Here is a 17,552-nt window from a genome sequence, read left to right as displayed (position 1 = left end):
TCTTCAAATTATTTTGCTATATACAAGAAAATCTTTTAAACCCTGGAACAGATCCAGTCCAGGTTTGCTGGATCACCCAGCTTCACTGATGAAAGTGTATCCTCTCCAGCCTAGGAGAGCTTTAATATACCAGGCCCTATATGGTGGTTAGAGTGCTACTGTTACAGACAGCTGGAAAGGCAATTGCTGTCAAGCTTCTAGCTCAACCAAATGGAGTTGGATCCAGAATTATGTTGGCACCATCAGTTGGAAGGTCAGTCAGTCATAGTTCAAGGAACCCATAACAACCTCTAGAGGAGCATTTCTCATCCTTTTCAACATGGGGAGCATTTGAAAAAACTTACAGGTCTTCAGGGAACCCCTACTATAATTACTATATATGGAAGAATTCCTCTTACGTTGCCGGCTGTTGGGAAGAATGTCACCCTTACAGATAGCCCAAAAAGATCATTGGTGTCAATTAAACTGACCTGAGAGGCACAAACTGCGCATTGCTCATAGAACCCCTAGAAACCTCTGGGGGAACCCTAAGAGGAACCCAGGGAACCCTAGGTGACAAACACTGCTCTAGAGGAACCCTGGCTAAGAAAACCAATAAATCCTGGATGACAAGCCTGGTCATCAGGTTTTGATGTGTGGTAGCACAAGTGACTGATTAGTTCTTCTGTATTGCATTGTGATAGTATTTGTATACCTAGATGTAGGAAATTCATCATGTAACTTGGTTCTGATAAGGATGAGTGTTTGCTGTTCTTATGATTCTCTTCCTTCAAAAGCAACAAAAGTAGAACTTCAGGGAACTCTTTCCCATGAAGTCAAATGTGCTAATTTAAGGTAAGGTAATTCAAAGTAAAGTCATATGGAAATCAATATTCTTCTTCATTGAAAATCCAGGTTTAGAGCCAATGCATTTTAATAGGCAGAGTTCATTTGGATGCACTGACAATTCTTTATCTCGACTTTGAGTTTTATGTCAATTGAAATGTTATCATTCCCTGATGAAGGTTTTTTTTGTCCTCCGTGAATTGTCCCTATACCTATCTATGAACGTGACCATGAACACCACTGGGTTTGTTGGCTTATTGTTGGGGGGAAGATCCTGAAATGAAAAGGATGTGGCCTCATCTATGGGGACAAGTTGTAATATTAGGCACTGTGCCCCCTTTGAGGACTTTTGAGTTTTTATGAGATGATAGCAGCATTACCCTGTACCATGAGGGCAAGAATGGTTGGCTACACTATCAATGGTTGAGCATGGAGCAAGCCTATTGTTCTTGTGCCAAAGGCACTGACTTATGTTGAGGTCACATGACCAGATGCCAAGTATCCAAAGGGCAAGACATCAGCTGGACCTGAATGGCATAAAAAATATCCAGGTGGAGCTGCTGATTGGTAACTTGAAAGCTTTTTTTCATGCAAACTATATAATAATTTTACAAAACGTCACTGAACGGAGCCAGATGGCCAACATTACGGTAGAAGCAGCTGCGCCCTCTATCTGAAAGCAAGTTCGACTGGACATGCAATGCCAATTTTCAGCTGCAGACAAAAGGCAGAATGTTATCATTAATTACATTTTAGTAATTGGTGCCTGCACCCTATATTTTAGGACAGCTTAACCTGCTGATACATCTGTTCCATTATATCCTAAACATTTACTCGTATGTCATGTGGCACTGGCCACTACTGCAAACGGGTTTTCATGGGGAATTTTTCCAAAAAGGTGTGAATGAAATCAGCAATTTATAAAATAACTTCTAATCATAATTTACCAAATATGCCTCTCTGCAATATTTTTCTATGGTGCCTTTGATTGCTTTGGAATGAACATATGCAAACTGTGATAGATGGCACTGCAGATAATATGGTAATCCTATATTTGTTTTTGTGGATGCAATAGATATAATTGCCAACTCTGAGAAGTCCAACTTCTGAATGAATTAGGGGAGATGCGGCATCTATTGCCTGTGTATTCCCTTGAATGGGTTTCACATAAATGTAATGTGCATAGTGCATTTTCTTAAAGGGTACCACAATACCAAGTACTAAAAGAAATAAAAGTGATTTTCAATCATCATGAAAGATTACGGGCCTGATTTATTAAAACTGTCCAAGGTAGACTATAATGGGGGAACCTGTGTGAATGGATATGGTCCAGGAATGAAAACATTTGTCAAATGATAGCAAACAATTATTACAAATCCATTCCATGTTTGCTGGATCACTCAGTCTTGGGGAGCTTTACTAAATCGGGTACAATGTTACAGGAAGTGTCAGGAACTGAACCAGGCCTTTACATCTTTTAGCTTCTTTTATTATTAATAAACAGGATTTATATAGCACCAACATATTACGCAGCGCTGTACATTAAATTGGGGTTGCAAATGACAGACAGATACAATGACAGAGGAGGAGGAGGGGACCCTGCCCTGAAGAGCTTACAATCTAAGAGGAGGAAGTATCACACAATAGGAGGGGGATATGGATTGGTGGGTGAGTAGTGAGGGTTTAAGCGACAGAAGAAGACGGGTATGCAAGTTTTAAAACATGGGTTTTAAGAGCTTCAGTTGCAACAATGTGTTGATTGACTTTTATTTTGTATTGTAGGTTAGGTTGTATTTTATCAACCTAACCTACTATGTAACCTAAAAGTGTTATAGGTGGGTGCCAAGTATGGCTATTTCCTAAGAGGGCTATAATCACTGCCAGCAACCAAGAGGCTACAGCAGCAGCAATGCTGACAACGCTCACTGCAAAAAGAAGAGCATTGACAAACTATCAAAGCATTACTAATGTAATGTTTCTGATGGGTATTTACAAAACTTTACAGGGGTGCTTAGAAAATCAGATAGCCCAGTCTCATTGATATGGGGAACCTTCATTACATATGGGATTTTATAGTTGATCCAAAGTTTTTTTTAAGATTTAGAGTTAGCTTGAGTAGCACCCATTACCAGTTGGGTGATACCAACCCATGATGGCAAATATCCAAGGTGGAACTCCCCACATGCTAACAGCAGTTGACATAGAGAACCTTTTAGTAAAGCCTGGAATAGAGTTTAAGGCTATGGCATGCATGGCTGGGTAGGCAGGTTTTGGGCCGGAAGGTAGTACAGATCATGCAAGTATGGTTTTAGGAGGGCTGGCACTTGCTGGATTGGTGATGAGATTTTAGATGAGAGGGGTCTCATGATTCTGGTGTTGGGAAGATCTTTCTGTTGGGTTAGTAGGATGTTGGCCTGGATAAGGTCCTTGGTCTTTTTGGATAAGGTCCTTGGTCTTTCAATGGGAATCTCCAAGGGGATCTAATATGGCTAGGGGCCAGAAGTATGGAGAACAGATGTAGCTTGTTTGGTACTCTGTAAAGCATTCAAAGACCTTTACCCATAGAATGGGTATTATTTGGTACTTCTTATATTGCTGTAACTGTTTCCTAATAAAAAAAATTGTAGACTGAGTGTGTGCCATTTTTTATGTTTGGAAATGGTTTTAGAAGTTGTATCCTAAGGGGTTGACCTGAATAAGTTCTCCACCATACCTAGTCAAGGATCAAGCAGAAACTATCTATAAATGTTAGCAGCTAGGGGAATTTTACGTTGGGTTTTATACTTTCAACTATGATGGAATTGTTAATTATAGAAGCCTAAGTGAAAGAATACCAAAGAACCCCTTTTCAAAAAGAAACTTAAACATCTCTTATGGTGGATAGGTACTACATGAGAGAAAACGTAATCACAAAAGATCTTACCTGGAACAAAACTCCCCTGAACGACCTCCTTATAGGCCCACCAACCTTCATGGATTTTTGGTGAATTTTGCTGTGCTAAAAATAAAAAAAAGGACAATTTCAGTTTTGTACAACACATCATATTATTGTAGGACAGTATAAAAAAAGGTAAATGTCAATAATATGAAGTTCAAGTCAAGCCAAACTTCTTTTTTTAATGAGTGAGGTAGGCTAAGACTTTCTTTTAGGTTTTTATAGCTTTGGCCCCATTGGGGAAATACACCTTTATTTCCTTTCTGAGCAGACAAGGAATGGGAGGAAGTCATGAAAACAGGCAGCTATTAAATACTCAATATTTTTGTGGCGAGACGTGCTGGAATACTCAGTGTATTCTATAAAGCCATGAGTTTTTATATTGGAGATAACCGGCAGCTCCATTTCTCATAGTACTATTGTGGATAATCCTTAGGGAAACATGAATACAGGACAAAGGATAGCAGTGCTATTCTACCTATAAAAGTCTTGAATAAGCTTTATCTGCAACCACCAAAGTAAATTCATCGTATTTCTGTATTAGTAAAGGTTCTGTTCTTTGGGACTAAATAGGAGTGGACAATAGTAAAAGAAAAGGATGGGTGTTAAATAATAATCCCTTTGGAGGATTTTTGTTTCATTCTAGTTTAGCTGTCATTGTAAAATGCAATATAGAGACACAAAAAGAATTATTAATAATTACATTAAATCTGGTCCAGATTTTATTCTTTTGATTCTATCGGCCCTGAGGAAGGGGAAGCTTTACAACCCTCGAATGTGTTGGCTTTCCATTGGTAATTGCAATGAAATACAGGTAGTCCCCGGGTTACATACGAGATAGAGACTGTAGGTTTGTTCTTAAGTTGAATTTGTATGTAAGTCGGAACAGTATTTTAATAAATGCAATTAGGACAGATGTTTGTCTCAACAAAATAATAGGTAGCATGGTGTCAGTTACTGTATAAAACCTTACTGTGAGTCACAAACAAAGCAAAAAAAACTTTTTGGAGCCTAGACATTCATTACCTTCTGGAGCAAGCTGTGCTTGCAAAATGTGCAAAAAAAAGAAACAACTGCAGATTTTGTTACGGTCATTAAAGGGTTACAGACGGCTGCAGAAAGAGCTCACCCCCCTAAGATCACCCACAACCTCCCATCAAGCCTCCGTCCTGCACACAAATGAGCAGGGAAACCCCGTTCGTATCTTGGAGTCATTCGTATGTCGGCTGTCCTTAATTCAGGGACTACCTATACTATACTTATTCTGAAATCCTATCTTAGAAAAGTTTCTAATTTTTCTTCACTCCATTAAAAAGTGTATTTGTTGATATAAATGTATCTTTTGGATGAATTTTCTTTCAGTTTCGAAAAATGGAATGGAAATGATGGTTAAATCTCCCCAGTGGGGCAACAGACAGCAGCAAAGAAGAAAAAAAAAAGATTTTTTCTTGTTTTATCTGCAATTTGGCTAAATTTGAACCTGTAAATTTTGTGAATTTTCTGTAAAGAGACCAACTAGCCTGGTGGAAAGTCACACAACCTATTCTATAGGCAAACCCAGCCAATTAGAAGGGTTTCCTAATGGTGACAACAGTGGACCATGCCTGTGTAATGTGTATTAAAAAAGTCACTTGTAGTTTCTGTTGAAAGCCTATTTAACAGTCCCCCCTCTGGACACTTCCATTGATCCCCATCACATTTATGTGGTATGCAATGATGGTAGTGGTTGGTTGGAGAGGGCACATTACAGAGCAGAGGGCACATTGTTTGGCAAGCCTAAATGTTTCAGATAGCTGCAGATAGCAAGCAAACAATTTGCTGGTGGACAAGTACAACGGGATTGATTTATTAAAGATCTCCAAGACTGGAGAACCTGGGTGATCCAACAAGCCTGGAGTGGATTTCTGAAAATTAATTTGTTTTTAGTTGGCAAATGTTTTCAATCCTAGACCAGATCCATTCCAGATTTGCTGGATCACCTAGGTCCTCCCATGATAGTCTATCTTCTCCAGTCTTGGAGAGCCTTAATATATCAGGCCCATTGTACTTATTCTTTAAAAGGGCATTTCTCATTTTTTATATAATGACAACAACTTTTCTTTTTCTATGTAACCTGAAATTAATGCATTGAGAGATGAGCTTATCATTCTACTGCTTCTCCTTTCCTTGCCCAAAATAAATCATGCTTTAGGAGGGGTTTTTGCACCTTTTGCACCTTTTTCACATGGTTGAACCCTTGGAATAACTTTCAGGTGCAGCTATTATTACTATATTAGTATATTAGTGGGGTGGTCAGTATTCCTCGTACATTGCTGGCCATTGTCACCCTTACAGATAGCCAAAAGGTCATTGGGTCACCTAAACTGACCTGAAAGGTACAAACTGCTCAAGGAACCCCCAGCAACCTCTGGAGGACCCTGGTTGAGGCGGGATAACACCCTTGTGATTGGCATTGATTGTCTTTTTTCAACCTGACTATCTTTGTCTTCTCTCAACATAATGGGGATAGGACAAGACCTGTAAGAGTTACCTAATACCTGTGAACAAATAGGTCTCCTATAAGGAGAAACAAAATTAAATAAGGAAACACAAATTCTTTGCCAGGTAAAACCTCACATTGAAATATTTCATCAGTCTATTTATCCATTTGAGTTTAGTTTTAAACATCACAAGATCAAAGACTTTAGACAAATTAAGGATATTCTTTTAACTCGCAAATTGATTTTAATAAACCAAATTAAAACTGCAAATTAAATGATAATAACAGCGTGATTATACTAATAGAAGCGTGAGTGAAATGAGTCACTGAAAACTGGAGATATGGAAATTTTTATGTAATCTTACCGAGGCAGAAGACCGTTTTTTTCCGTATTCTTGAGTGAATGAAAAACATGAAAATTTTGTCTGAAGTTGTGTTTTAAAGTGGACTTTAACCCCTACCCCTAAAAATTGCCATCATGCAGGCCCTTTATTACGGAAGGGACAGGTGATGTCTCTTCTGCAATAAAATACCCTTACCTGCTCCACTGCAATTTTTTAAAATACACTCACCTGTGCCAGTTTCATCGTGGGCAACCCCCAAACTCCATCTTCCCTTTCTTTTCCCATTTCAATTGGTTGTGCCGGGATGATGTAACTCCAAGGTCCCTTTAGATATGTGTCAACTCATTGTTTGGTTAGGATGCATTTAGATTCCCTTATTAGCATAGGGCCCGGGACCCCCCCAAAAAATAGCTTGATGCCATCTCCGGGGCTTCCACTCACATTAAATAATGAGGAACTTGCAATCTCTGAATAATTGGAAGTGTTGTGGTTATTTAGTGGTTGAGTTTGGGTTCTTGTGGGTTCTTCTATATTCCTGTGCAGGCTCCAACTAAATTCCCAGTCCTTGAGCTCCTCACAAGCATGTTAATTGTTTGACTAGGTAAACTAATGTCTCCTTCCTGTGCAGGGTACTTGCATGTCTAAGATGTGTTTCACTGCTATTAACGTCAGATGTCAGTCTAATCAAAGCAATCAAACAGCCCGATTATGTACGCTTGTGCGTCCACAAAGTTATACTTCCCCCGCAAAAAAATGTCTGTGGAAGAGGAGCTCTAACTGATGGAGAATATTCACTTTTGTGGGCAACACCTACTTTTCTCCAATTAATTTTACACCTGTTCATGGTTCTTTACATTGCTGAAATAGACTCTGCTCTGTCACTATTTCTAATTTAACACACCGTCTATACACGCACACTCCCACCAGAAAATGCCATTAGAAAAAAGAATCTTGGTGTATACTCAGGTCACACCACTAGATGGCAATGTGTCCTCATGTAAAGTGTATAGAGATATGACCTTGTGCAGGGTATTTGCATGTTTGAGTACAGTCTCAGACAGTGTCCCGCTGTCATTAACATCAGACGTTAGTCTGCCAGTCTGATCAAGGCAATCAAAAAGCCTGATCATGCACTCCATGCGCATCCACAAAGCCATGCTTCATCTGCAAAAAAATGTCTATGCAAGATCAGTCCTAACAGATAGAAACTATTCACTTTTGTGAGCAACACCTACTTTTCTCCAATTTTACATCACATTTACATTGCTGCTCTGTCACTATTTCTATTTCAACATCCTGTAATTTCACACACACACGAATCTTGGTGTATACTCAGGACATTCCACTAGATGGCGATGTGTCCTCATGTAAAGTGTATAGAGATATGAAAAATTTGATGAAATTTAGGTTAGATTAAAAACAATTTAATGTGCATTTTTATGTTATAAATTAGTTTTTAAGAATATTCTAATAAAGTATTCTTTGTTTAAATTTATGTTGATTTCCCTAAAATCCCATCCCTATATTTTTCACATCTGTTAATTTTGAGATGTGGTACCAATATACACATTAAGGTGACTTACTGGAGCTCTTCAGTTTGTAAAATGTAAATTGTGTAACAAACTCTCTGCTATAGGAGTTTGTTACACACTATACATGAAGACACAGCCATCTTTTGGTGGCCAACAATAATACAGGAATAATCATTTAGGAGCAAGTAACACATTATAACCAACTCAAAAGGACAAAATATTTAAAAGTATAATATCCTTTCCTATAACCAATTAACCATTCTTGGTTTTCTGAAAAAATTACTACAAAAGTGAAATTGTATTACTATAATTACATACATTTACTGTATATTTACCTATTATGAGCTTCTAGAGGTTATAGTTATTTCTTGAAAAATAGTCACAGCTTGGTGTATTATGAGCAAAAATAAATTAAAGACATTTTTGTTATAATTATTAATATGTGATGTTGGTGGGTTATTATTATTTTGTACTGCTGGTTGGATTGCTGTTGCTTTTATTACATGCTTCTGGTGGGGTGTTTTTTATTACTATTATAATAGGCAAGTATAATTGTACAATTTTACTGCCACCACCACTAAATTCCACCGGTTAAGTTGTTTAATTTGTTATTATTACTGTTATAATGTGCTGTTCATGGGGCTACAGTTACATGCTAGTATCATTATTATATATTGCTCTTACAGTTATTACTACTATTGTATTACTATTGCTGTGTTTGCTTTTATTATTATGTACTTCTGGTGGAGCTATTATTATGACTTCTATAGGATGCTGGTGGTGAAGCTACTATTATTATGTTCTGCTGTAGGGAATTTTGTATGATAATATCTGGACCAAAAGGCCTCTTGCAAAATCAACATACTTTAACAAGCACGCCTCATGCTCAGCCACTTGGCCTTGGTGTGCAGTTACAGTACAACTAAGGTCTTTTATAGCTGAACTGGATAAACAGATTTAAATTTAACAGTGTATGTGCTGTGTATTACATCCAGTTCTGTGCAGTCCCCAAGGTAACCTTTTTCTTTGTGCAACAACTTCCTGTCATAAAGACTGATTGCTGCTGTTTTCTCTCTTTGTGCAGGATGTGTAGTCTTGTATCCGCCCCCACCTAACAGACACAGGCGTGTCTGCAAGGCCCCTCCCATAGCTCTTCTTTTTACACAGGTTATGAACAGCACAGTGATGATGGTACTGCTACTTTAACAAATCAATATCTGGATTTGTGAAGGCATTTGGTTCATACAAAGTTTTTTCCTTTGTGGCTGTTGAAGAAAATATTTACACAAATTTTTGCTGTGACTGCCGTATTGACAACAATTGTTATAACTGGACCATCAGTCCTGGGACCTGTCTGGGCATATCTAGAAATACAAGTATTGCAATCAAGCTTTTAAGCTAGGTATCTAGCACTGCTTTGCCACATAGCACAGTCTATCGGGGCAGAAGACATAGCTTGTGTTTGCTGAATTTCATTGACATTTTCTGATCTTGTTCCTTCCCCAGCCTCTAACTGGAAAGAAAAAAGAGAAGCAAATCGAGGAAATCATTACTATCCCTGGCATTAGAGGTAACTAACCTCTAGTGCCCCGGGATCACAGTGGATTCCCAGGGCTGCATTCAGTCTTGCAGCCCTAGGAATCCTCCTGTTTGTGATCCCCGGCACTAGAGTTTAATTAACCTCTAGTGACGGGGATAGCAGTGGAACTGCAGATGAACTCTCAATGGAGTTTCTCTTTCAGCACAGCCCAGTGACCGTGGTTGAAAGTTCACCTGCAGTCACAGCTGATTGGAGGCTTTTGCGTGCCTCTTCCAATCAGCTGTGACTGCAAGGTTCCCACGGTCACCTGACTGTACTTATCAGCCCAGTGACCCTGGGAACTGAACTGCAGATAAACCTCTAGTGCCCTGGGATTGCAGTGGTTTCTCAGGGCTGTAATCTATTTTGAGGACCTGGGAATCCTCCTGTGTGCGATCCCTCGCAGTAGAGGTTAAACTAGAGGGGAGACTTGTCCCCATTTAACCTCTAGTGCCGGGGATCGCACACTAAGCTGATCAATTAATCCAGTTCGGTAAGCAAGAACGACTAAATTCGCCGCGAGATCGAGTTTGAAAAACTCACTCGCTCTTCCCTAATTAACACGCCGGAGCTGAAGTGTATCTGATTGGCTCAATGTGCTGCTCCTCCCTATCCCAGTCTGAGCTCTGAAATACAGAACTAAGCCAAATTTAGAGTTAAACAATTAATTTACTGATGTATATTGAACACAGAGTTGCAACCATTTGCATATTATTTATAACTAGATTTAAAATACAAATAAAGGCTTTTTTATGACAGCTTAAAAAAGTACCAAATCCAGTTACTATAATGCACAGGTCTCATTAAATCCTAAAAACATTTAAAAACCAACTTTTTCAAATCCTCCTTCACATGTGTCTTACACGCTCCCCCTCCCAGACATTGCAGATCACAGGGGAGGAGTTTAGAAATAGAAGCAATGCTGCCAATCCAGAAAGAAGGGGGTGTGGCCATATGCTGATTGACAAGCTACAGACAATGTTAGTAACCACACCCCTGCAACTTCTGTTCATCCCACTGCAGTACAAAGCAAGCACAGTCTACATGATAGCGACAACTCCTCTGACGTTCAGGAGCAGGGCAGAATTGTTGCCACCCCATCACAGGTTTTCCCTGGTATTAATGGGAAATTATGATTATAAAGTAAGTTATTGTGATTATAATTAAGTCTTGCTGCACAAATCTTTTGATGGTAGACCAAAGAATTTTAAAGTGTATCTCTGGGCAAAATTTGGAATAGGGAGGAGTTATTAGTATTTATTGTTCTCTTGCCTTTGAGGACATTTCCCTACATTCCTGTTTGTGAATATCGTGTTTCCCCGAAAATAAGACACTGTCTTATATTTTTTTGGGCTTCCAAAAACACACTAGGTCTTATTTTCAGGGTAGGTCTTATATACTTTTTTTAATGAAAAAAAACACTTACCATATTCCCAAATTCCCCTTACAAATTCCCCTTCTGATCACTCTTTTTTTCCACTGTTCGGCAGTTAGGACATGGAACAGCAGGTGGCGCTGTGCCGGTTTCTTTCGCTCTGCTTTACAAACAGGAAAAGACACGATGCTGGCAGAGGAGAGAAGAGAGACATGCTGCAGCCAGAGACACACGCAGGATCGCGTATCAGGTGAGTATATTATTTTAATTTTTTTTTTTAACACATTTTTAAGGGCTCACTAGAACTAGCCTGGTTACATGCACTTCAGCTTCTGACAGGCGAAGTGCATGTAATATCACTCCGCCTGTGACAGGAGCCGGAACTACAAGGAAAGCATCGGCTTGTGCGGCTGTGTGTTAGCCCGCTGTGTGCACGCCCGCTGTCTCCCGCTCGGTGAGTACTGTTTTAATTTATGTTTGCTTTTATTTTTTTTTTATTTTTTTTATTTTTCTACTAGGTCTTATTTTCGGGGTAGGTCTTATATTAGGGCAGGTTGGGGGAAAAGTGCTAGGTCTTATTTTCGGGGTAGGTCTTACTTTCGGGGAAACACGGTAATTGTCGAATCTAAAACTTTATAGTTGTCACCAGCGCAGGAAGTGAGGAATAAATCTTTAGCTGGGCCAACCACCAGGCCGTTGGCTGTGCCGATCCAGGCCATGGCTGACCGTGGTTCAAATAAAGGTTTGGGAGCGCTGCTCCAGAGGTTTCCACTAAACCCCAGTTGGGCCATTGGGACATGAAGTGAGGGTGGGTCGATGGAACCAACAGACTCTGACCCTTCTTGACTTTTAAATAAAAATATTCTTGACAAGAGAGACTTTTCCGGATCTTAAAAACAACCGGCTCTCACATTTACAACCTGCTTCGATCTTCATTATTATAATTCTAAACATGATTATTATGTGTTTCTAAAAAGGCTTTTAACCTGCTTTTACGAAGCATTTCAAACTGTGAAACAACTGGTCAACATTATTTAATCTGAAACTTAATCTTGTTCAGATTGTTTTCATGTAGTGTTTAGTCATTAGAGCCGCTCAGATAAAAAACAACATCAGCTGTAAATTATAGATGTCCCAACGGCCCAGACAATGGAATTCCTCCGAGCCACCTATATAAACAAATCAAAATTAATCTGCCCAAGCTTAGTTTTAAATCACAACAGATGTGCCAGATTGTGCAACTGTTTCCCGTTTCCTTGATCCCTGCTTTAGTTTTTTATTTTTTTTTTTCTCTCTTACATTTTCTAAAGAGAGATGGAGGCTTATTTTGCAATCCGAGAAATAAATGCAAATGAAGATAAGCCAAAAAGTGTGCATCGGCATACAGAACGACAATGGGTTTCCTAAGGACAGTACGGGGTGCTGGTAACAACAGGGAAAGTAGACGTGTAGAATATAACGACCAGTCAGTTGATTGTGCAGCTGATCTTCTTTCAGTGCTCACTTCAATGCTGAAATGCGTCTTTTTTTTTTTTAAGGGTAACAATTCTTATCAATCTACTAAAAGGGGGTTTTTAGTACGTAATATTTGCAGTATGCATATCAGGGTGTTAAAACACAAAAATATTTATTGCCATAATATTTATATAACCATTGACAACAGTCAAAAACAGTAAATTATATGCAAACATATAAGTATGTAAATGTAAGTAAATGTTGATTTGTAGTTTTTAGATCAATCCGAGAAACCCAACGCGCTTCACAACATTTGCTTCTTCAGGGGAAGTAGAAGGTGAAATATCACGTAACTCAAGTGCTCAAAAGTAAATGTAACACCAGTTATTAGACTGGCTCCTTTTCAGGGTGCAATTATCCCAAATATATCATTTAACAGCATCCTTATGACTTTAAGACACAACGCCCCACATATCAGCCTGGGACTTCTTAACAACCATGTCCCTTGTTCTTATCCCCCCTCCACATATCAATGAACTGTGGGTTTTTTTTTCTCCAGAACCCCATCTTTAATCAATTTTTTGGTATTCACCATTACTCCCTGTAGGATAACCATTCCCCGGAAAAAGAATTCTTTGATCCAGTCCTACTAACTTGTTCTTACATAAACTTTTGGTCCAGTACTTGAATTATGTGATATTTAAACATCTACATCCCCTGAAGAAGCAAATGTTCGAAACGTGTTGGGTTTCTAGAATTGGTCTAAACTATATACCAATATGTACTCATGTGACCATTTGTTGATACTTGTATGTTTGCATACAATTTACTGAAATTTAACTGTTGTCTACTCAATATAAATGAGATGCAATATATACTCTTGTGTTTTGCCACTCACATGCATAGCATTATCATTACCTACAAAACGACCCCTCATTCCTCCCCTTTTATCTATTTAAAACAATAATTTATCAATCTACTAATGTTTGCTCTTTACCCTGATCAAACAAACCCAACTTCCCCCTTTATAGGCCCATACTTACCAGAATTTGAGGGCTGAAGGTTCAGCTGTTTGCAACACTCCAGAATTGCAGTAGATACGCCTCCACATTACAGCTCCATAGACCTCCCAATGACTGGCTCTGCTTGCTTACGGACAATGGGGTTGATTTACTGAAGAAATAAAGGCTGTTCACATAGCAAGTTATCTATGACCATGCAAGGAATATTTTACTTCTCTAAATAAATTAAATGAAGCTCTGTTGACTTCCATAAACCATGGAAAAATCCTGTTTTGTTTAGATTACATTGTATGTAATAAAATATTTGCAAAATACCCAAATACGTAATATTTGTAAAGTGAATTTGTACCACATCTACTGAGCTATGTGAATCACACCTTGCAATGTGAGCAGCCTGAAGTCTTTTAGTAAATTAGCCCTAATAACTTGTAGGAGTCTATGGAGCTGTACCATGTAGGCATGTTAATGTCAGCACTGAAACAAGCAGGGGAACCACCGGCTGTTGGATCTTGCTAAATACAGATCTATTGGGGGGAAGGAGGGGGGTTGAAATGGAAAGGGGGCAAATTTGATTATTTTTTAAATACTAGATTGCAGTTTTCCCCAAATGTTGCAGCAACCTATCCTCTTCTGGCCTTGGTGTAAAGCGTCTGCAAGAATTGTTATGCCCTCTGCTATGGATGTGCAATATCATTGCAATACAAATGGATGGAAATTTGGTCTCCACAAGCCTAGTGAAGTATTGTAATATTTTTGTAATTTGTAATAAATTGTAAAATTCAATTTCTTTGATCTGCCCCAGTAAAATGAATCAGAAAAAACTGCAAGCCAAATGCAAAAAGAAACCTAAACACCTTTTTCTAATTTTACATAGCAGATATGTGATCGCTATGAATGTCTTTCTGGTCTCATTGGAAAGGGGTGAAGGTGGAGATCTAGGCTAGAGTTATTAAGGCTCTCCAAGACTGCAGAAGATAGACTACCGTAGAAGAAATTGGGTGATTTACTAAACCTGGGATGGATTTTCAAAAAGTCATTTGCTATTAGCAGTCCTGCAGCAGCTGGGAACTAAAATTTCCATTAGCCCTTCCACTGCTAAAGGTAGAGTTCCATGGGTGATTCATGCCAATTCATGCTGCTTTTCACCAGGGAAGATGGAAAGGACGAGGTGTGATGTGGCCGGTTGCTGAGCCTATTTCCGGAAGGTGAGAACACTGGAAGCAGAGGCTTCGCTACTGCATTGCCCAGAATATGAACTGAATAAATCATGTATTGTTTTTAATGGATGTCATTTGTACAGATAAAAGACATTAAGTAATTATATTATGATTATGTTATGTGATATAGCACATACCACACGTCTCTCCATTACCCAAGGAAACCTTTGACGGCGAAACGCGTCGGGCTTCGAAACAAAATATTTTTATATTATATTTTATATATTTAACTTGTGTGAAAGTTGGTTGTGAATAGTCGCATTTCTGTCTGGTGCCATGCAGCCTAAAATCTATTAAGGGCCCTAAAAGCTCCTTCTTGTATTTTGTCCCATTTACTAAATGTTTTCACTGCATTGCCTAATAGGCTTGTAGTCCTGCAACAACAATGTATCATAGACAGTGCTCAGTTATGTTGGTGGAGGATTACTATTGCTGCTACAATGACGACCTTCAGATAAGGGTGACAACACTCAAATGAAATTTAACCTCCAAAAAATTGGTGGGAAAAAGCGGAAAGGAAAGAAAGGAAGAAAAGGCTTTTGAAGGCACTGATTGTTTTACAGATAAAAATACATATCAGTTTATAAAGAACAGTTTATAAAGAAGTAAACAATAATAAGAATAAAATTATAGTAAACAATAAACCTAAAAAAATTACTGAATATTGTTTTTTAGTACATTGTCAATATCATTGCTTCAATTCAGAGAATAAAACCTGTCCTGATGTCTTAGATATTTGAATTGTTAGCAAGGATTTGTAAAGAAATCTCTTACCCGACTCGTTTCACCTCTTTTGGCTTCCTCAGGGGATTTAGAGAATTAGAAATCCTTAGAGATCCAAGTGGCTGGAGTGATTAGAACTGTCTATGGAGAGGATCAATGTATTATCGGGTGAAGAACTGGTATACCTAATATACATTTGGTGGTAAAGCTTAATAAACTTGTTGAGGTCCTAGAAAGGTCATATGTTCTGTCGCCGTGCCAGGAGTAGGTTATGTTTAGTTTAGGTATAGTTTAATACCAGCGGCAAAGGCTATACATTATGATAAAGCTTGTTAAATGTAATCAGACATTATAAGGTCTATTTTCCTGGCAAGTATTAAAGATTTATTTTTTAATGAATCAGGTATACTAGGTCAGGAATGACCCCCAATTGCAATCGTTGGTGTTTTCTACATACCTAAGCATATACATTAAGTAGAACTATTGCTGTGCTGAAAATTTATGTAGTTGATGTAAAAAACAAAACAAAAAAACAAACAGAAACAACCTGCAAATATAATTCAATCTTTCCACTCATTTCCCTATGAATATATTTTCTCAAGTAACTCAAACTTGACAATTATTCACAGCAGATGAACATTTCAGCTTCGACAGTTGTTTACTACAAACAACTTTTTATTTTTATTTCGGAAGATGCAACCATATCAGTCACCGACATGAAAGAGACACTTTTAAGAAACTTCTAACGTTTGACAGGCCGGTGTCATCTGCGCAATATTTTTTTTCCATGTTCGTTCAGGCAGTAATTTCACAGAAGAAGAAGATGACAGTCATCATTTTTCTAAGAATTCAAAAGAAAAACAGATAACTATTGTGACAGATGTTATAAAAAGATTTCCACCGTCATGCCGCTCGGATTTGTAAAACGATTAGTGCTGGGGGCAATGGACAGGGACCACCTAGTGGGGGTGTGAAATACTGAATATCAAACCAAAAACAAGAGATCAGAACAGGGGGCGTCTGAGACAGAAGCGAGGCAAGAGTTTGATTTAAAGGACGTTTTAGTCAATGTAATTTTTAGGTTCTAAACTGAGAAATATTATTTTCATATATATATATAAACGTGTAATTCTAGGTGACGTCTCCCTAAGCTCAATTTATAAGACATGTTGGACTTTATAATAAGAAAGTCCAGCACTGCTTGTATATCTGCACCTGTGTGCATGGAATTCACTAACTCAGTTCAGCCTGTTGGGGTCAAAGTACAAACATAGCAGTGAATCTGAGATTCATTAAATATTCTTTAATGGAGAATCCTCAAGGTTACTGTGTTTTCAATACCAGCAATATTTCTCCACCAGAGAATGTTTGATAAATGTTTTCTTTTATTATTATCACACATCCATATTGCGCCCAGCAGCCATTAGCTTGCAGTGCACTTTGTGCATAATGCCTTTTTTTACATGTATTTTTTGGGGAGCCAATTAACCTAATGGCATGTTTTTGGAGGTGTGGAGAAAACTGGAGTGCCTAGGGGAAACTTGCGTGAACATGGAAATAGATTGATAATGTCCTGATCGGGATTTGAACCTGAGATTCCATTCTTGCAGAGGCAGCTGCTTATATTCAATCATTTGATTCTTTTTGTCTGAATATAGACCTATGTGAATCCCAAGCATTTTTCAATATACATTTGCAAACAATACCTAATCATGTGCAAGGAAACCAAAAAAAAGATCTCTGCGCACATGATGGGATGTTTGAACTCAACAGATCTTCATTTATTTTGCTAAACTAAGTGAAAAATGCCTTGCAACCCTTAGATAATTAACTTTGCTTTGTGAACACCCTACACTCCTTAAGGAATCAACCCCATGGTGTGCAGGGTTGGAAATAGGATGGACTTACACTTGGGAATGGGATGAATTTTGGTTGATGCTTTGCACCTTTTGCACCAAATGCTTAAGTTCAACATTATAGTGGAACTAAGCCTTGTTATATTGGTTCTGTTCCACTGCAGGGCACCACCATCTTCTTTCTTCTCCTCCTTCTTGCAATCTTTGGCC

General features: G+C 38.4%; 1 protein-coding gene across 2 annotated transcripts in view; it reads right to left on the bottom strand.

The window, feature by feature from the left end:
- The window catches only part of CA10 (carbonic anhydrase 10), a 152,264-nt gene that overhangs the window by 58,762 nt on the left and 75,950 nt on the right, over nt 1-17,552 (bottom strand). For both annotated transcript variants that reach the window (XM_072403364.1, XM_072403365.1), the window contains exon 3: nt 3,749-3,823. In XM_072403364.1, the coding sequence (XP_072259465.1) occupies nt 3,749-3,823 (75 nt within the window). The remainder of the gene's footprint in view (nt 1-3,748; nt 3,824-17,552) is intronic.

Source organism: Pyxicephalus adspersus, chromosome 3 (genome assembly GCF_032062135.1).
Source record: "Pyxicephalus adspersus chromosome 3, UCB_Pads_2.0, whole genome shotgun sequence".
NCBI classification, from domain to species: domain Eukaryota; kingdom Metazoa; phylum Chordata; class Amphibia; order Anura; family Pyxicephalidae; genus Pyxicephalus; species Pyxicephalus adspersus.
The sequence above is the reverse complement of the archived record's forward strand: the minus strand, read 5'-3'. Positions and strand labels throughout refer to the sequence as shown.